This window comes from Thunnus thynnus, chromosome 15 (assembly GCF_963924715.1).
Source record: "Thunnus thynnus chromosome 15, fThuThy2.1, whole genome shotgun sequence".
NCBI lineage: Eukaryota > Metazoa > Chordata > Actinopteri > Scombriformes > Scombridae > Thunnus > Thunnus thynnus.
The window spans coordinates 8,382,374-8,403,636 of record NC_089531.1 but is presented as its reverse complement, the minus strand read 5'-3'; the positions used below and the strand labels follow the sequence as shown (position 1 = coordinate 8,403,636).

Genomic DNA, 21,263 nt, shown 5'->3' with positions numbered 1-21,263 from the left:
AATATGACCAGGAAAACTCTCAAATGTGGAACATGCACAATGCAAAATGAAGAGAAAACTTAATATTTGTATCCCTAAATTGTAGAAAAACCTGGTGTATCTGATGTAGTTGTTGAAAGTTAATTTGCTCCATGTCAGTGGTAGGTACTGTGCTTGAGTAATTAGTTTTTTTTTCATCTATTCCACAACATTTCTGAGGCAAATATTGTACTCTTTACTCCACTAAATGCATTTTAAACATTGTTAATAGTTACTTTGTAGTTTAATTTTTTAAAAACAATTATTGAGCATATAAACTACAATCCAAAGTAAATCAAACCACCCAAAGGTATAAGATATATGTAAAATTTGTTTTATTTAAAACATTAAAATACTGCTTTCACTTTATTACACCAGTAATGCAGTAGGCCTGTATAATATAACACTGCAAACGTGCAATTCTTACTGCATGAGTACTTTTTCTTATACTATAAGTGTTATAAGTGTTTTGTTGATACATACAGTTACTTAAGTACGTTTTTCAACGCAAGACATATTATAAAGTATAATTACTTTGTGGTAGTTCCACAATTACTTGTGATGAAGCGCAAACAAACATTAAAAACCATTAAAAAAACATCCGTCTCACTCGCCGGATGGCATTTCATTTTCCCCAGGAAGGAAGGAGAGGTCATGACCCGCCCTCCTCTGCCTCTGATTGGCTCGTACTTGTTGCCTTCATTGGTTTGGTTGGTTAGGTTCAGGCACGAGGAGTGATTGGTTTAGGGTGAGGGTAAGAATATCAGGGTCAGCCAATCAGAGGCAGAGTAGAGCGGGTCATGCCGGATGTTCTTGCCTTCTAGCAGTTGCTAGGCAACCAGTGAAACCTACTTGTCATGGCGTCATGGCCAAGAAATTATCATTAACATTTAACGTCTTCAAAACGGCTAATTGTTGATTTTACACTTCGGTTTTTACAAGGATGAAACAAACGAGATATAACGTATAAAAATAGTGAACTTAACAGGTTTGGTAGGCTGCTAAATATTCCCCCTGTTTCCAGTTTTCATGGTAAACTAAACTAACCGGCTGCTGGCTGTAGCTTCATATTTAATGTCAACCTAAAATTTCCTTAAAGGACGCTGCACACATAACACATAGGTCTGTGTTGGCATATAATGGTAATACAGATGATTTTTCCAACATTACACATATATAAACTTTTTCTGCTCAAAATTTGCTTTTTCGTATCTGCTTCAATCTGAAAATTGAATTATCTGACCCCTAAAAACTAGTGATCTCTTTTATTGTTGAATTTAATGGTCAATATAATCACAAATGACATGTTTTTTTACAGCAAATAATCTCTTCCTGTGGTCAGGCTACATTTCCCAGCAGTGCTGTCTGTAAAGATAGGACAAAGGAAATAAAAATAAAAAAAAATCAAAGAATCAGCATGTTTTTGATCAGATTGGCTTTATTCAGTGAAACCCCACAAATACAACCACCATCATTGTAATGTTTGTCCCGCAGCTCATCCAGTGCCAAGAAAGGAGACAAATACAGAGGGATTTAGCCAATCAAATGAGCCAGATTAACCTCATTGTGTCAAATGAGAAACAATATTTATCATTTAATCTCAATGTGCTCCACAGCTCTTAGCGGTTTCCACCTGCTGGAGTCTCACTGGTTCTTCAGTCGGTAGTTTGTCTTAGTTTCAGTAAAAATGAGTCGTCTGAGGATGGCAGGGGTTAAAAACGCAAACACAGGTGAGTGTTTACATGCCTTCTTTTTTGCTTTTTTTGTTTGTTTGTTTGTTTGTTTTTGTTTGCTTTTTTAACATTTTGGATTTTTCTTTATGTTTTTTCAATTTTTCTGCACTTTTTTCAGATTGTACAATTGCATTTTCACATTTTTTCTCAATCTACTTGGTATTTTTCTTGGAAAAAGCTGATAGTGGAGCTAAAAGAGAAAATGCTTGTGCACTTTTTTTTCATTTTTGTTTTTTGTTTTTTTTTTACATTTTTTCTTTTTAAATCTCACCTGTGTTATTGATTTTATGCTGCTGTCCTCTAGTGTTCACCTTCATCGTACTTATAAAATCATTAATTCTACATCTACTTTTTTATTTATTTCTGTCACAATTCAGCTACACCACTTCTGCAAGATATCCATTAAATAAATAATAGAATAAACAGGTTTATCTATTGCTGGTCTGCATTGATAGTGAGAAATATTTCAAGTTTGCTGATGAGAAATAATTGATTATTGCAAAAATTTTTGTCAGAAACAGTACGTGGCTCATTTCCTATAGCTCCCACACACTCCTGTCATTCGCTTCACACTCACTGTCACACACACATTCACACCTATTTTCACAGTTGCACGTCACACACACACACACACACACTGCCTAGATACATCTTTATACACAAACTGCCAGTGGATTCACAGTGACGCTTGTTCAAATCCAAACCCCTCAAACAGCCCCTGCTACTGTTCCCTTCTTTCCATCCTTCACCACCCTGCCTACACCTCTCTACCTCCGCCTGCTCCACTCTCCATTTCATCCCTTCTCCACCTCTTTCTCCTCTGTTTTTCCATCACTCAAAAACCCCCTGAGAACACGTTGGATCATGCAAGCTCTCATTTCTTTCTTGCACAGATACATGACCGTTGCATGGATCTGTATCTGGTTATATCTTAAATTATTTTAGTTTTCTTGTAATCATAATAATGGAGGACAGATGTCAAGCAAAATGTTTTTGGAAACATGAAATCCCTGCAGGAAACATTCATGACCTCTGTTTCATCTAAAATGTGTAAATCTATGGAGAATAAGCAAATTTTGTCCAATTAAATTCTTCATCATGATTGTTATTTTTTGGTTGTTAAATGATGCAACTTTATCACATCAAGAGAAAGAGAAGCAGGCATGATCCAGATGTTCTCCTGAGGTTTTACTGTCCCTCCTCTCCTCTAGTCTCTGCCTTCTGTGATGATCCTCTACGCCGTGATGATCTGTGATGGAGCCACGCTGCTCTCTCTGCTTCGGTTCTTTACGGCCTGCTGCTGGTCTTCGTGGGCCGGGGTGTTGCGGTGCTGCTGCCGGCGCGGTGTGTGGCGGGGTGGCAGGGACAGCGTGCAGCAAGACACTCCCACAGTGGGCTCGGGCAGATCCTCAGCCATGGTCCAGCTGTCTGTAGCCGGGTCGTACTTCTGGACCGCCGCCTTGTAGCGCTTCTCCGCCTCGTTCCAGCCTCCCAGCAGGTAGAGCTTTTCAGCCAGCGGGGACAAGCCGGCGGTGCTCACGCCAAGCGGGAGGGGGGCGGCTCGGCTCCACACTCCACTCTCAGGGGAGAAGACCTCAACGGAGAGAACATCCACCCGCTCACCGCTGGGCCCCAGCTGGCTTCCTCCTACCACATACACCTTCCCTCCGAGGGTGGCGGAGCAGTGCCAGCCGCGGGGTGTCTCCATGGAGGCCTTCTCGCTCCAGGTGTCGGTTTCCACATTGTAGCACGCCACTGAGCGGGAGTAGGCGCAGTTGATGTACCCACCAGACACCAGGATGTCTCCGGAGGGCAGGGTGGCACTGGAGTGGCAGCAGCGGGGCATCTCCATGGGGGCACGCATCTGCCAAGTGTTGGAGGACGGTAGGTAGCTCTCGGTGGTGGCCAGCAGACCCTCCACATTGCGGCCGCCAATGGCGAAGAGGCGTCCGCCGCTGGCTGCCAGCGAGAAGTGGGTACGGCGCTGGCGCATGCTGGCCAGGTGGAGCCAGGTGTTGAAGCGAGGGTCGTATCTGATGAAGGCGAGACAAAGAGGGGAGAGTCATGTTTAGAGTGATGTGTGCAAGGATGGATTACAACCTGACAAAGAAGGCAACTGTCCCATGGACCCAGACCCCCAGGAGCCCCCAAAACCCTCAGGTTCATTGTGTGGCAGTTGGTCTGTGGTTAAGACTGGACGCCTCCAGGAAGACAGTGCATCCGGCCAACAAATAATCCTGAAGAGGTCAAAACTCCAGGGTCATTGGATGACTCTGATGACGGCCACAAGCTGAAACGCGTTGGTCAAACAACAAAGTTGTTCTATATACTACAAGTGTTGCTGGAGTTTTGACCTCTTTAGACTTCTTTCCCTTCTCTGTGCACCTTGGAAGTAAGTGAAGTTGTGCCAGAAACCCCGACTCTGCATCTACAACAAATAATCCTGCACATAACCGTAATTTTGTTGTTCCTCCTACCTGCTGAGGGTGCTGACGGCATGCTTAGCCTGGTTGCGGGCGTCATTCTGGTCCTCTCCTCCTGCCACATACAGGAAGCCATCCATCACAGCCACACATTGGTTGAAGCTCTTCGCTGGCAGCTGGGTAAGGTGGCGCCAGTTGGCTCCTCCCTCACGAGGGTCCCTCCACATCACCTGGACACCGGGGGTCAAAGGTCAATGAGGGATTTTCTTGGGTTTTATCTGAGCGAGCGAATGCGTAAAGGTACTGACCTCGCGACTGAGAGCTCTCTCAGTGAGAGACGGCCGGCCGCCGATGGTGAGCAAAGTCTGTTGACTGGCGCGGACCTGCGTGCGTCTGGACTGCAGGGTGTTCTGCTGGTAAGGCAGCAGGTGGTAGTTCATGGCGTCCACCAGCAGGCGGTGACACTGAGGGTCCAGCATCATGCGCGGCACCGGCTGGATCTGGCTCACCATCTCGCTGGCCGGGATGGTCTCGAAGCGAACGTGGGAAAGAAGCTCTGCGGCGTGGGGGTGACGAGCGGCGTCAAAGTCAAGCCACTTCATGGCCAGCTGGAGAGAAGGACGATGTCAGTGAATGAGGAAGAGATTAAACCAACAATTTGAGCCCTGTTCAGTGAAAGTCTTGACCACCTCACAGCCCAGATTCAGTGCGCCTTCAGTTTCAAGTTGCATCATGAATTTTGGCTCCAGTATAACTCCTTGCAAGTCTAGTTAAAACTGTTATTAAACCTTTGCTTTTCCTGCTGTGACATGTCAAAATGTCATCTATGAAAAAGGCCAATTAGTGGTTTCCTGCATTTTCATAAATGACAAAACCCGCCATGTGTCTTTCCTGTGTTAGTTTCGGGTCTACTGAAGCGACTCTTTGTGGAGAGTTTGGTCTCTGCGGCTCTTTTACCATCGATTTCTTCCTCAAGGGTTAATTTTAAAGAAGCTTTTGCTCTTTGATTCTGATACACTGTGTTTACATTTGATGGATTACTGAATTTTGTCCACTGTGGAGTCACGTTGAGTCCAGCACTGAGAGACTCACGTTTGGTTTAGTTTATAAATACAACTATCACTTCCTCGCTCCCCCTCAGCTGCCCAGCTATTTAAGTCCCTAAAGGAGTTGTATATTAATAAACGAGCTCTCTTCTTGCATACAGTGCGAGTTTATCATTTCTGCTCACAGTAGACCTGCAGGTGACTGGCTTGGATTCATGGCTCTGAGTTAGGCTCTTAACAGCTGGTCTGGGGTCTGTTTTTAGGCCTGGATGAAAATAGCAGGAAAGCCCCACAGTTCAATGAGTTGCCACTGTTAGTGTCAGCAATCACCTCCTGGAAGACCTGACATTACTCCTCAGTTAGGATATGAGACGTGATTAATACTTGTGCTGGTTTATTTTCTATTTACTGAGAATTTTGACTGGTGATTTATAATGACATGTTCAGTGCTGCTATTTTAAACACAGTCTGTTTTTAGTCGTATTTGATTTTCTGTTGGGGTGGGTCTCTAATTTGTTGTTTTACTATGTCTTATATTTGGAAAACGCTCTTTATATGTCAAATGTGATGATCTCAGCAGTTTAGCCCTTTGACTCTGTGAAAGACTGGATTACCCAGGATTTTCTCAACATTTAGCTGCCATAGTGGCCAGGCCTTCCTTGTAAAAGAGATCATTTATGTCAAGAGACGTCCTGGTTAAATGAAAACATGAATGAGGATAAAACCGAGGTCTTTAATATTGGACTGGAGAGTGCAGCACTCTCTGTGACCTTTAACCTCTATTTTCAAGCTATACATACAGTAAAAATTTCATTTGATTCTTGTCTGGATTTTTCTATTCTTATTAAGAAATGTATGCTCAATCATGCTTTTTCCAATTAAGAAATGTTTCTAAGGTTAGATATAGTTTACCTTTTGAAAGTGTTGAGAATTTATTTGTTTCTGTATTCACAACTTGATTACTGTAATTCATTATACTCTTTTTATTTTAGTTACTACCTCTCCGCTTTGCTCTCTTGTTGCTATTTTTGATATTTTGTGCTAAATGCTTTTATTGAAACACTTTGTAGGTTTTAGTTTCAAAAGTGTTTTATAAATGAAGTGTTGATTTAATCCGACCATTAGGTTCAAATTCAATCTGTCTTCAGAAAGAAAACTGAAAGTTCACATGATGGTGGATTTTTTTTTATGGATTTAACCTTTTTTTTAATGGCAAGAAGCTTTTGAGTTAAATCTGGATTAAAATTGAAAATCTGGATTAAAGTATCGAAGGGCCGGCATGATTTTTCCTGCTGGAAATGCAAGAATGTAACATAGATTCAGAAAAAAAAGTAATTAAAAAAACAAAACAACTTATTTTCCAATTACAAATTTCAACCTTTGACTTGTAAAGATGATGTTTGACCTCTGACCTGGAAGGCAGTGACCTCAGAAGGCAACACCAGGGAGTCCTCCTGCAGGAAGGCAGAGATCTGCTCCAGGGTCAGCTGGGTGAACAGCGGCGTCTCTGCGAACTGCACAAAGTTCTCCAGGACAAAGCGGCGGGCAGCGTCGCACACGGGCACCAGGCCGTAGGCGGCGGCAATGTTCCAGATGTAGACGCAGGTCTGGACGTTCAACTCGGCCAGCAGGAAGTCCATGCACATCTTGAGGAGCTGGGGGATCTGCAGGGTTGCAGCGGCTGAGACGGTGCAGCCGATGGTGTAGAGGGACATGTGGACACGTCCCAGGTAGGCAAAGGTGATGACGTTGGCGAGGCCTGTGGACAGAGAGGTAAAGAGAGAGATGGATATTTGATTTAAGTGTATTTAAACCTGAATCTGTCACCGCACATTTATCAGGAAGAAGAAACAAAGTCTGTTGCTGTGCCTTCAATTCTCCCTTGAACAGCTTTAGAATTAGAAAAATAAAGAGAATATTTGGCATTTTATTTTATTTTTATTTATATATTTTATTTTTTTTTTATTCTTATGTCCCCAGAGGTAAGTTAAGTTTTGAATATAAATAAACTTCAATTCTTCACTCTTTACTTTTTAACATTTATAGAACAGGTTAATCTAGAATGACCTACCAAGAGGTGAGAGGGAGGGGAGCTCCAGGCGCTTCATGCCAGGGTCTTTGGCCAGAATCTCTCTGAAGTATTGACTAACTGAAGAGATGACGAGCTTGTGGACGTCAAAGGCCTTCGTCTTACAGCCCAACTCCAGGTCAGTCAGGAACCTGAGGAGGAGAGAAGGTGGAAACAGAAAGACGGACAGGAATACAATATGTTACAATACAAGATGCAGCATAATATGACAAGTTACCATGAACAGTAATATTATATGATATTATTGATATTGATATATTGATATTATTTGTTACTGTAGGCGAGACTGTATATCTAACAACCCAGTGGGGTCATACACAACAGACTGAGTGATTATGATACATTTTAATCATATCATAATTGTGCTTTAATGGTATCATATCATAATTGTATCACAATTGTATCATAATTGTGCTTTAATGGTATCATATCATAATTGTATCACAATTGTATCATAGTTGTATTATATCATAGTGGTATCATAATTATATTGCATCATAATTGTATTGCATCATAATTGCATCATAATTGTATTGTATCATAATTGTGTCATAATTGTATTGTGTCATAATTGTTTCATAATTGTTTTTTATCATAATTGTGTCATAATTGTATTGCATCATAATTGCATCATAATTGTATTGTATCATAATTGTGTCATAATTGTATTGTGTCATAATTGTATTATAATTGTATTGTATCATAATTGTGTCATAATTGTATTAAATCATAATTGTTTCATAATTGTTTTTTTATCATAATTGTGTCATAATTGTATTGCATCATAATTGCATCATAATTGTATTGTATCATAATTGTTTCATAATTGTATTTTATCATAATTGTGTCATAATTGTATTGTATCATTATTGTATCATAATGGTAGCGCATCATAATTGTATCATATCATTATTGCACCATAGTTGTATCAGAATTGTATTGTATCATAATTGTATCATAATTGTATTGCATCATGATTGTATCACAAATGTGTCATAATTGTATTGCATCATGATTGTATCACAAATGTGTCATAATTGTATTGCATCATGATTGTATTGCATCATAATTGCATCATAATTGTATTGTATCATAATTGTTTCATAATTGTATTTTATCATAATTGTGTCATAATTGTATTGTATCATGATTGTATCATAATTGTATTGCATCATGATTGTATCACAAATGTGTCATAATTGTATTGTATCATAATTGTGTCATAATTTAATCGTATCATAATGTTATCGTAATTGTATCTTATCGTATAATATTTTCATTGTATCGTATCATAATTTTAGTATAACTGTATCATATTGTATCATAATTGTGCAGTTTGAATTGCAGTACGATACAATACAACAAGTAGCAGAACGTACTTCTCCTGTCTCATCTTGCTGAGCTCCTCCAGCAGGGCGTTGCCATGCAGGGGTCGCGTCAGCTCGCTGCCCAGACCCAGGCCTCTCTCGCCGGGCTTGATGACGGGCGGCGGAAGAGGCAGGTTGAGGCTGTTCAGCTGAGCGATGTCCAGCGCCGCCATCTGCTCGATCTTCTTCACCCCGCTCTCCACCACCACCACACCGTCTCCACGGCTCTCCACCTTCAGCGGGGCAGGGGCGTTCGCCATGGCGACCTGAGTGATGGTGTCCACGGCGACCTTCTTCTGACGTGAGGCCTTCTTCTTGGGGGCCATAGTTTGACTGGTTTTTACTTTAGGTTTACTTCAGTAAATGTTTCTCTACTGCAGGTAAAGTTAATGAGTCGACCTCTTGACAGACGAGGACACTTGATCACTTTCTAACAATCCAACTGATCAACAGTGAAAAATGTTTCCTGATACTGAGATAACTATTGACTACCTTTCACTAACAAACAGCCTCTGCTGTTCTCCTGCTGTGATACAGACAGACTAGATGGTGGGGGTGTTTACTGTCTTCTTCTTGACAGATCAGTGTATGAAGGTCAATTGTTGGTGGCTTCGGTGTAACACAGCACCTGAAAAAAGAAGGAAAATACAGTTTTATTATCTCTTGCAAAGTTCATACACAAGCTGTTTGATCACTCTTTATGTTATTGGACTTTAACCTTCCTAAGATGTGTGCGGGTGCTGCATATGTTAGTGTAACTGCCCAATAAAATAAAAAATAACTCTGCAGTGTTTTTTTAATCAAACATACTTACGTTTTTACATTTCTTTAACCAATTTATTACATCTATTTTACATTTAGTCATAAATTTCCACCAGGTCACAGTTTTTTTGGGATATTTTGATGTGTTTGTCTGACTTCCACTTAGCCAGTAATTTATATTTATTTTGAAAATCAGCTTCCAGTAAATTAATCCTGAACTAGTGTTATCATTGTGTGACATCAGATCAATCTTTATACAAAGGCACCACACTACTGTAATGTTAATGATAAAAGATGACATGAAGCTCACTGCACTGGTTGAGATGTCTCAAGGAAGATTAAACTCTTAAGAATTTTGGATTATATTCATCAGTTATGTAAACTTTATTAAATTTATAATAAATAGGATACGATGTGTGAAAACAGTGTTATGGTTTCTTAAAGATCCCGTCCAGACATGTACTAAGATATATAAAAATACTTTGCTTGCTAATGATTTGTGTCTGATATGGATTTTCCATTGAAAAAAATCAATTACGTCATCAATAACATCTTCTACTTCTCCCTCATTAAAAAATCTGGTCACAAGATGTCTCCTACTTCACTGTGAAGTTCATTCTCAGTGTTTGTGCACTGGAGGCTTCAAGTTTCCACATCACACGTGTGTAAACTGAATATTGGACCACGATTGGCTCCAAACTATTTGTGATGTCACAAATCATGATCTTAAGTAAACCTTAAGTAAAGGTGAACACGGAGAAACTTTCCACTTTCAGCAGATGATTGTGAAAACAGCCTTCATGTGTCAAACTCTGCACAGTGAAGCTCAAACATTCAGTTGGAGGAAAAAGATCATCTGCCACAACATATCTGTATATATGAAATGATTAAACATTTGCTCCAACCACTCTTGATAAACAACTGGAGCGCGTCTGGCAGCTCTCAAGACTTTAAATCACAGTATTGTTTGTTTCACGGTCGCTGGCAGACACACCAAGCCCACTGACAGATGCACATGACTCTGCTAATCTCTGCACGCCACCGCAGCAGAACAACACACTGAGTGCCAACAACACCTTTTCTAAATCCAACTGAGGATCACATATGAACTCTGACCCCTTCCACAGCTTCTCTCACTGTGGAGGAGCAGCAGCAGCGTGAATGACAGGTGCGAGTGTCCGTTGCTCAGTCTCGGGTTTGTGTTTTAAAACGGAGCCCACAAGATTCGTTGCTGTATTTCACACGCTGTGTATTTCCACCACAGAGCAACTGGGGAATCTTATTCATGCTCGCAATGAGCCGCGGTCTGCAGATCAGAGCGGAGTGGGCGGGGGATGGAGGGGGGGAGGGGGGAGGTGGGGGTCACATCTGAGTGCTGATGTGCAGAGAACAGAGAGTGTCTGAAATAAACAAATGGGAGAAATGGTGTGTGGAGTTTCCTGGCATACAGTATATCTATAATCTTTGTAGTGTTTTTTTTGTACTTTTTGTGTTTTATTGGTTTGGCTGTTTGCGTGACGTCTGGGGTGGAAAGAACTGGATGTTTCTGTTCTCGTGTTTTTGTCATTGTCTCTTTTGTCATTTGATTCGAAAAACCATAAAAATGAACCAAAACTCCAATGGAAAAAATGCAGAAACTGTGTGTGTGTGCATACAGTTTGCACACAAGAACAATGTACACTTAGCTAAAGGTCAAACTGTGCACGTCTTCTTTATCTGTCTCTGTTCATACAGCTGGTCAACTACTATGGAGTCTCCGAGCTCCAACAGTGACGATGATATTTAGCTTTTTCATTACATTTAACAGAAGAAAAAGAAAGTAGTGATTTTATCAAATTTTAGAAAGGCATTTGTTTACAAAGCCAAGATCTTTGTTGTGCAAAATTGTCAACAAAGTATCAACGTTGGACCTCGGTCGACAATGTTTTTGTCAAATTTCTGTTTTTGTGGTCAGTTGGCATTCACCTTTATCTGATGGTTTTTGTTGTTTTGGGGACCTCAGGCTTGTGGTGATGACTCATAATTCACAAAATAACACAAGTTAGCCTCAGAATCTAGGCCAAACTCGTTGTTTCTCAACCTCAACGTCATAACAAAGCAAAGGACACAATCTTATTTATTTCGGTCAAATGCTCTTTTCTGACTGAAATGTCAGGAGAAACAACACAACTTGTGTCTTTTGTTGCATCTTTGTTTTGCACATAAATTCAGACAGAAATACTGACAACTTGTACATTTTTATTGAAAGCTTCATCTTTCATCTTTTAAATCTTTTACCAACTTAAGTCTTCAACTACTTTTTACATTTGTGCTTTAAAGCAAGACTGTTTTTTTGCTGAATGGCAGCCACTGTAGCTACAAACAGAGCCGGCCCTGACAGTGTTGGAGCCCGAGGCCAGATTTTAAATCGTGCCCAACCTAAACACTAAACACCACTTCATTTTTTAACATAACATTCTGGCAGCCAGATTCTTAACTTTATCTTGCAGCGCACTCGTGACATATGTGACGGGCTGCCCCAGGCACTGTACTAATGACAGTTATTAATGCTAAATGCTAATCTGCTTTTTAGCATTTACTGTTGCTAACATGCTAAGCTATTGTAACAGTATCACAAAGTGGAGAGGAGTCATGAAGTCCGAACACTGACTCAGTAATGTCCGTTATACGGCAATACTTAATGTTTAACATTAGCTACCAGACCAAGTGAGGCTCAGCAGGAGAAGAATGTAATTTCTTTTCTCAAAAGTTTGATAGTGTCCCTTAAAAAAAATAACAAAAGTTTCCTGACAGCATGAAAACATTCACTCCAATCTCTGTCGGTGGTTCTGGTTTCCAAACAACTCAAGGTAATAACCTTCAAACCAGAACAACAAAGACTCACAGTGAATCAGAATCAGAAGAATGTGGATTTACTGCACAGCTCCCCAGTCTGAAGTTATGCAATTTATCATGAGGGACACAGTTGTTTTCTCTTCTGCCATCACGCCTCATAAACACAGCTTTGACTGAAGCTTCACAAAACGACACTTATGTCAGTTGTCAGGCAAAGTTGTGTTTCTTTATGAGGCTTAACGCAGATTCACTGACGAGCTGACTGAGGTCTGATTCTAAAAATAAAATGCGGGGCCCCCGGTGCTTAGATTACCTCCCTCCTCCTTTTCTTACACACTAAAACTATTTTCTTTTTCTTTTTGAATTAAGACCCGCATACACATCCCCACCTGGCAGCCGCAAATCAACCTGCAATTACTTTCTGTTAAATTCCCTGTTTTGCCATTAACAACCACTGAAGAAGAAGTTTTTATTCTCCATGAGAAACTCAGGAAAGCCGTTAAACTACTGAGGAGACACATTTGAGGATTGAGGATGTAAATCAATCCAGTCCAGATAGATCCAGAACCTGCAAACTGAAGCTGATGTTTTCCTGCAGCAGTGTGTTGTGATCAGAAATGAGAGTCACTGACAGGAACACTAACGGAGCTCTGTTTCTGTCCAGCCGAGTTTACATTAACAGCTTTCACAATAATCTATTACACATGTGGATTAAAGCATTTTTGACCACATTTTTATATTTAAAACCCAGAATTTCAGGTTTTTGGAAATGTTTTGGCATTTACATTGTTTTTTTTCTGTATTTATCCCTTTAGATCTTCATTTGTAATATTTCTGTATTTAATCTCACGCAGATATCAGCAGGTTTTCTGGGTCATAAGGCAAACGGACATCTGACCTGTGAATGACATCTGCAACTTTTTCGAGTTGGATTACATTTTGAAAATGCAGAACACTTTATCTCGGGACTCAAGTTCCTCATATGAGAGTAGATTGTAGCATGTAGTTCAAAATATGGAAAATGCTCGTAATGCTTCATTTTACTAGTCATCTCTTAGTCTCATTTGCACCAGTATAAGGTTTAGTGACAATTGTGATACATACATTTAGCATTTTTATATATTTTTTCTAATTCTTATTTTTCACACTAGTCTTTTAGCACAACTTTAATAATTTCTTCACACTACATTTTACTGCACATATTTCTTGTGAATGTGACAAATAAAACACTTGAATCCTCGATGTTTTCTTCCCCAGTTATTCCCCAACAATTACTTGAAGGTCTCCTGGGGGGAAAAAAACATTTTCGTACTCTTGATAGGGAGAATAGTGATGTTGTACATTTATTGTTGGTATCTTTCTTCTTGAATAAATTGAATTGTACATTTTTGCATGTTCAGCTTAGTCTACTGGCTGACAAACGTTGGGTTTAATTGGACTTAATTAAGTGGAATTGTACCAATTGAACACTGTCTCTATTTTACCTTTAATTAGTGGCAAATTACATTGTTTTCAGGAAACCTCCTCAGAAATTATTACACATTTATGGATCCATTAAGCTTGGAGCATTTCCAAAACATTTGTCAGTTGCTCTAATACTTAACAATAATAGAAAGACATTACAAGAATCTACATACTCTCCGAGACCATATTTAAAAGGTTACTAATAAAGCCTGTTGTTTTGAAACGAGATGCTGTTGCTCACTATGGTTTATTTGCATTTTATGAAGATGATGATGGTGTTTTGAGGTGGGGGGGGGGGATGACGTCTGATCCCCAGTATGGTGGATGACAGAGCAGCTGCGTCCTGCACTAACCTTGGTCCCAGATATTTCTGCCAGGCTGATCTATGCAGAGCAAAGATTATTTTCATGCCAATGAATCACTCGGTTACCAAGTGATTAGTTTGTCTGAGACGTCGCCAAGACTTTGATTTTTTTTTTTTTTTACATCTCATACACACAATCAATGGATCTGTGTTCTCATTTAAATGCTTATTTGACATTTTCTTCAGTTTCTTTTTACTTTTAGATTAAATGTTTTGGCTTCTATCTTGTTTTTGTCACTTGTCTCCAGTTGGCTCCAACACAGAATTTATCACCTCCCCGCATGTTTTCAATAACTCTGCTCCTCTGTCATCATTAGACAGAGACGGTCACATTCACAGAAACTCTGGACTGCTGACAAATATCACAAACATACTCATTCAGACGCCTTGTTGGAGAGAGTCTATATCTATACTTTGGCTCATGAGAGTCACAGCCGCTGTTTCAGGGGGATTGCAACATCCTACAGTTACAGCCTATACAGTCTCTAAGTTTGAGCCCCTCCTCTTCATATGACACCCACGACAGCTGCTGTTCTGTCCTGTACCGTCCTGTATCGTCTCCCTGCTCTGTCCATGTGTGGAGGCCATTGGCCACCGAGCCAGTGAGGGCTATTTTAAAAAGAGCCCAGTTCAGACACGGAGTAAATGAGGAGGGGTGTTAGAAAAGGGAGGTCAAGGAAGAGAGACGTAGTATATATTTGTGGTCATGAGGTCTCTCCGTAGCTGAGTTTGAGTTTATGGAGTCGGGATACTTTTTGCACTATGATGATCTCACCTCCAAGTTTGAGAGATTCACGTTTCAGAGTGATATGCAAGTGTTAGAGCTGAAAGCTGATAGTGTTTTTTTTAATCCCCTTGTTTAATGGTTTTACAACAAACATTTACAGTGATAAAACAGCTGTAACCATCAGTATTAATAGTAATGACAGTTTTGTTTCAAATCTCCACATATATATAATAGAAAAGGACAATCTCAGCCAAAGATTAGGAAGATGATGAATATGCTTGGTGTGTTTCTCACCGACAGTGATGTGAAATAGATCTTGGTGATAGAAAGTGTTAAGAAACTTAGAGATGCTGCTGATTTTGGGATGTAATTGAGAGAAAAAACGTTGTTGTTATGAGGTTATTAAATTCAAAAAACTTTCAAAGCAAGTTAAAGACAATAAAATGTCCGATTTGCAATAGATTGTAAAAATATGGGGCTTCTTGGTGGTGTAAGGGGATATGAATGTGTACCACATGATCACAAATATTGTAAAAATAATGATAAACTTGCCGTAATGATCCACCAACATACATCTGTCTAACAACACTAACTGGAAGGATGAAAGGGCAGAAGTGAAGCAAAGATGAGAAAATGTGAAATCTGACACAAAGCTCAGGTCTTAAATCGACACTGTGGTTGCTTTTGACTCCAGACACAGCTAAGATCTCTGAGCTTTGATGCTTTTTGAGGACTTGGTCCAGGTGAGTAACAACAAACTGTGAGCCAGAAACAGAAAACTCACTTTAAAGCTCTTCAACATGCAGCTGGTTCACTATACAGCCTGACAAAGTCAAAACGCAGTTACGTATTTGGTCAGAATTGAATTTAGATCAGAATCTGACTTTTTTACAGCAGTTTTACCATGTAAAAGTATTATGTTATAGAGAAAAATGATTCAATTTGCAGGAACTACAAAACCAAACAAAAACCAGCACTCTAGTTGTTACAAACTTTTGTCTGAACTGTTTACTGTGATTGAAAAATCGATTTTTATGATTCAACATCACAGAAACTAAGTTTTTATACCACATTAATAAAGTTAAATGTAATGATAATGGAGAAAAAAGCTACTTCTGACGGCCTTCAGATTGCCTAAACAGAGAGTATTGTATCCGACTTTATCTGACTGTGACTTTTCTTTTCTTTTTGGGGAATAATCAACTTTAAAACTTATATAAAATTTAATGTTTTACAACTTATATACTGTAGCTGTTTTACACTGACTTCAAATCCTTTTTTCCTTCTCCTTCACTGTTTCTGTGCTTCGTCCCTCCAGTCGACACAAGTGAATCTCATGTTTATTTTGGACTCTTAAATGCTCTGATTCTCCTCAGTGGTCATTTTTGAGGCTGCACTTTGTAGAGTCATCATTCAAATATCCTGTTAAATGTGTTTGTTTACCCAAAACAACTAACCAACTAAACCAATGAAGCTTTGATAGCTTGGTTAAGACTCTTTGAGCAGTTAAATACAAAGAAAGTAATTCCCGTTTTATCTTTAAAATGTCACACAGATGTTCATTTTTTCTTAAAATATGCAGATGCAAAGCTGCAGACTTTGAGACTTGGACACAAGTCAGAGTCATAAAAATGTGAACTTGAGACTCGACTTGGATTAGCTGACACTTAAAAACAGTTCAGTTAATTTTCAGAGTGATGAAAGAAATCTTGTACAGCTGTATATGTTGACATCTGAGAGTTAGTGGAACTGAAGTGAACCTGGAAGTCAAACACAGATTTAGCTTTCTGTAACTCTATAAATCACTGAGAATTTTCCGTTTACTACATCATATTGTATTTCACTGTGTTAACGACTGATGCATCAGCAACTCGAACAGCAAACATCTGGTTTTATGTACCTCTAAGATGTATTGTGTTGCCATGGAAACCCACTTTATAAGTGACTGTTTAAGGTTCAAGGGTCAAATTATTCATTCATAAAATCCTGAAACTGCTTTTAATTGCAATAATAGTCTATTGTATTTTAAAGGACGAGTTCACAATTTTTCAAGTGTGTCTTAAAACAACAGTCAGGCGTCCATATGAGCACTGAAAGAGGTTTTCCTCGCTGTAATCATTCCTCTTGTTTATACTGGCTGTTAAAAGATCCCCTTCAAATGTGCTTTCAATGTAAGTAATGGAGGCCAAAATCCACAATGTGTCCACGCAGTCATTTAGTGCAAAAACTGCTGAAGCTTTTATGAGACTTCAGCAGTCTGAGTTAGTCATATCAAGTAGATATCTGACACATTTAAAGTCTTTTTTAACATCAAATTCCCTCTTTATGTTTCCTCAGACAGTGTTTCCCTGTTGAGCTGCAGTGGAAGTATAGTAACAAAAAGAGGGACTTTGGCACTAAAAAGACTGTAACATTATAAGATATCTACTATATTTGACTCAATTGGACGACTGAAGCTTTGTATTAGCTTCAGATAAAAAAAAAGTAAGTCTATTTATTGAAACATGTACAGGAATCTAAAAGCGAAACCATTTTTATGTCATTAATGTGACCAACTAGAGAGATTGGTAATGTAGTCCAAAATTTACTATTATGGTGCAGCTGTTGGGTCTTACTTGGAGTAATTTGATTATTCACAATCTTAAAGGGCATTGTGTGTAGAAACTATAAATCTAACTTATCTGATATTGGAAGCAATTCGCTCTTTTCCCAGTTAACAGTGTCTGTAAAAGCTATCATAAGTTACTATTAAACATAAAAGAGGGTGAAGAGACACTTTAGGGCACAATAAATACAGTTATGTCATCTGCAAAAAGTGACAGGTGGAGGGTTGTTTCATGCATTTGAATAGTAATAATAATGTGGGTTTATTCTAAGAGAACAGCCTTGACGAAACGCCTCTATGTAAATAGAACGGCTGCGATATCTCACCTTTGGTAATAATGGAGGTTTTCGTTGAGTGTAGATGATGTTAATCCAATTTATAAACGTGTTGCCAAAGCGGAAGTGGTTTAAGGTTGATGACATGAATTTCCATTCTATATGATCAAATGACTTCTCTGCATTTAAGGCGATGACCACACACTCCTCTTTGTGATCGTGATAGATTATATTGAAAAGACGGCGTAGATTAGAGTAAATATGGCGGCTGGGTACAAACACTGATTGGTCAGGGTGTGTTAATTTGTCAATGTGTTTACGTAGTTTTACTCAGGACCTTCATTTCCATCCAGAGCAGAGATATGAGGAGGTAGGAAGACATATTTAAAGGGTCCCTGTCTCTTTTCAGTAGAATGGCTGTATCTGCTCTATCCAGTTGACCTTTAATTTATCCTTAAATCTATGTTTCACGTGTGTTTCTTGTGGGAACAGGATGTCTGCTGACAACACTTTTAAATGTGAAAAAACTGTAGTATGTTTCATTATATGACCCAGACCTATCACATCCCAGCTCACCACTTTATACCCCTCCCAGTCTGTTTGAGTTGCTGGTGTCTCATGTGACATCATCAAACATGTTGTATAGAAGATACAAGAAAAAAAACTGAAGAAAAAAAGAAAACAAACAAAAAATGGACAAGAACTAACAGCCAGCATAACTAAACAACCACCTCAAATGTAGAATACACTAGTGAACTAGAGAGACCAGCTAATGCCACTGCCCGGGCAGTGAGGGACTGACATGCGTGATCCACTTTGAGCTCCATTCAGAAGGGTTCCTTTCCCAGTACAGCTGGTGTCAGCTCTGTGATGAACTGGGTAGGTCGGCCTCTCTTGACACTCTCAGGGATCCCAATGATTCTGATGTTTTGACGTCTGGTCCTGGATTCTAGGTCATCCAACTTAGTGACTCCAAAGTGACTCCAATTCATCGATCCAGCTGGCATGACTGTTGACACCAGTTTCAAGTGACTGGAAACGCTCTCTGGTCTCCGTGACGTCTGACTGTAGCTTTTGAATTTGAGTTGATAGACTGACAAGTTTGTCCTCTTGGTGTTTATTCAATTTTGTGATTGTGAAAAGCAGATCGATTGAAAGGGTTCTTGTGACTTATCTGATGCTGTCTCCACTGCTGCAGGTTCACCTCGTGGGTTTTAGCTCGCCAAACTTTTCTTCGTTCAAACAGTCTGATGTATATTTTGGCACAGTTTTCTCAGTCTTCTGTGTTATAGGTTTAAGAGCCATAATGTAAAGAATTTAGGTCGGAAAGTGAAAGAAAAAGTGTTTTAAATTGGTCATTTGCGGAGTTATCTAGCAATGCATCTACTCCATCGCTACGCCCCTCAGCTTCAGATAAACTTTTAAATACATTTTTGCACAGAAGGAGGCTTGTGGATTTTGTCCCCCATCACATTATAAGTGCATTATGCAGGGATCTTCAAACGGTCAGTATGAACAGGAGGAATGATTACAGTGAGAAAAACCTATTTCAATGTTCATTTGGTCACCTGCCTGTTGTTTTAAGACAGACTTGAAAAACTGTGAACTCGTCCTTTAAAGTGTTTCAGCTCATTTGTTCCCCACCTGTAGCTGTAAATATACACACATTAAACACCTCCCTGCTTCCCTCCTCGCCACTTTCAGAATTCCTTCGCCTATCTCAGGAGGGTATTTATAGTTGCTGACCCTCACGGGATATATATATATGTGTGTGTGTGTGTGTGTGTGTGTGTGTGTGTGTTTTACAACTAAGGACTGGAAAAAGAAGGACTATCGTAGGGATCCTAACAGCATCTGGTAACTGCTTCACATTGTTTCCATTCAGTCGTTAATATAAATGCAATCAAAAAGAGATGGAAACTGTACGATGCATCATTTTCTTTTGCAGTGCATCAGTGTTATTTTTTTCACGTTGTCACATTGGAAGACTTGAGGATATTTAGTTGAAATAAAAGTGCAAAAGTGGAGATTTTAAGACACAAAAGTGCTTCAATTCTTTAAGGAACAATCAAGTAAAATTAAACTCAGTTTACCTCTTTCCTCTGCCTGCCTGGTTCCTCGCTCTTCTTCCTTTTCTTCTCTCAGCTTCTCTCTATTACGTTCTTTATTTTTGCTTTGTTGATGTTCTCTCTGGTTCCTCTTTGCTTCGTCCTGCCGTCCTCTGTCAGAGTGCTGTGTTTGTATATACGTGCGTGTGTGTATGTGTGCGTGTGTGTGTGTGTGTTAGTCAGTGTCAAAGGGAAATCAGGGTCCAAACCAAAGCTGCGACATATAATTCAACAACCTCCAGCCTCCAGCACCGCCTCCTTGAGCTCACATCAAACCCTCTTGTGTCGCTTTCCACCTCCCACCTCCAACATCCACCTCCATCTCCAAATACAGGCACCCCTCAGTGCCCTCCCCTCCAAAAATACCCCATAAGAGGTCAGATCTCTTCTTACACCGACCTCCCCTCCCCGTGGCCTTGACATTCTGAATTTTAGATTTTGCTCCAGTCCTTCTTATCTGGTTCTTGTTTGACTGGTTCTCTCACTCATTCGCTTTTCACACCATCAAAACAGGAAAAACTCTCGACTGCTGTCACTTTGAATGACTTTAAAACATGTTATCTAAAGTATGTCTGGTCTGAAATGGTGAACCCACCAACTAGCTACTAACTTTAAATATAGTATATACTGGTAATGACTTATAGGTTTTAAAGATGTAAAACTCTGCAAAGATATACTTATTTTCAATGTTAACTTTTTGTAATCTGAAGAAAAAAAGTAATATGTGTATATACCAGTTATATTTCCTGTGAATTGTTCTTGTATGCAGCATATTCCATAGGGAATATATGTATGTTTTGGAGAAAAGTAACATTGCCCAGACTGTTTCCCTTCACTGTATCAAACACATAACAACAACATTGACTGCCAAGTTTTAATCTACAAGCCTCCTTCTGTGTAAAAATGTACCTGTCCTTAAAAAATCCAATAAATAGACGTAAAAAAAAAGTTTATCTGAAGCTAATATGAAGCTTCAGCATCCAAATGAGTCAAATCAAGTAGATATCTTTCAATGTTACAGTCTTTTTAGTACCAAAGTCCCTCTATTTGTCACTATACTTCTACCACAGCTCAACAGGGAAACACAAAGAGGGAATTTCATGCTGAAAAGTAAATGTGGGAGATATCCACTTGATATGACTAAGTCAGACTGCTGAATCCTCGTATAAGCTTCAGATAAACTTTGAAATGTATTTTTGCACTAAATGACTGTGTGGACACACTGTGGATTTAGACCTCCATCACTTACATTGAAAGCACATCTGAAGGGGATCTTTTAACAGCCAGTATGAACAGGAGGAATGATTACAGCGAGGAAAACCTCTTTCAGTGTTCATATGGACACCTGACTGTTGTTTTAAGATAAAAATTATGAGTCTGTCCTTTAAATTGTGGTTAAAATCTACTTAGATATGTGTTCATGAATGACGTTTTTTATTGATTAACT

General features: G+C 39.4%; 1 protein-coding gene across 1 annotated transcript; it reads right to left on the bottom strand.

Moving 5' to 3' along the window:
* Positions 1-1,436: 1,436 nt before the first annotated feature.
* klhl43 (kelch-like family member 43) lies at positions 1,437-20,043 on the bottom strand. Its single transcript, XM_067612259.1, has 7 exons — positions 19,802-20,043; positions 8,689-9,304; positions 7,292-7,440; positions 6,633-6,979; positions 4,483-4,782; positions 4,229-4,404; positions 1,437-3,784 (listed from the first exon to the last, which is right to left on the bottom strand). The coding sequence occupies exons 2-7, from the start codon at positions 9,000-9,002 to the stop codon at positions 2,986-2,988; spliced, it is 2,085 nt and encodes a 694-aa protein (XP_067468360.1). The 5' UTR covers positions 9,003-9,304; positions 19,802-20,043; the 3' UTR covers positions 1,437-2,985.
* Between the last annotated feature and the right edge of the window lie 1,220 nt (positions 20,044-21,263).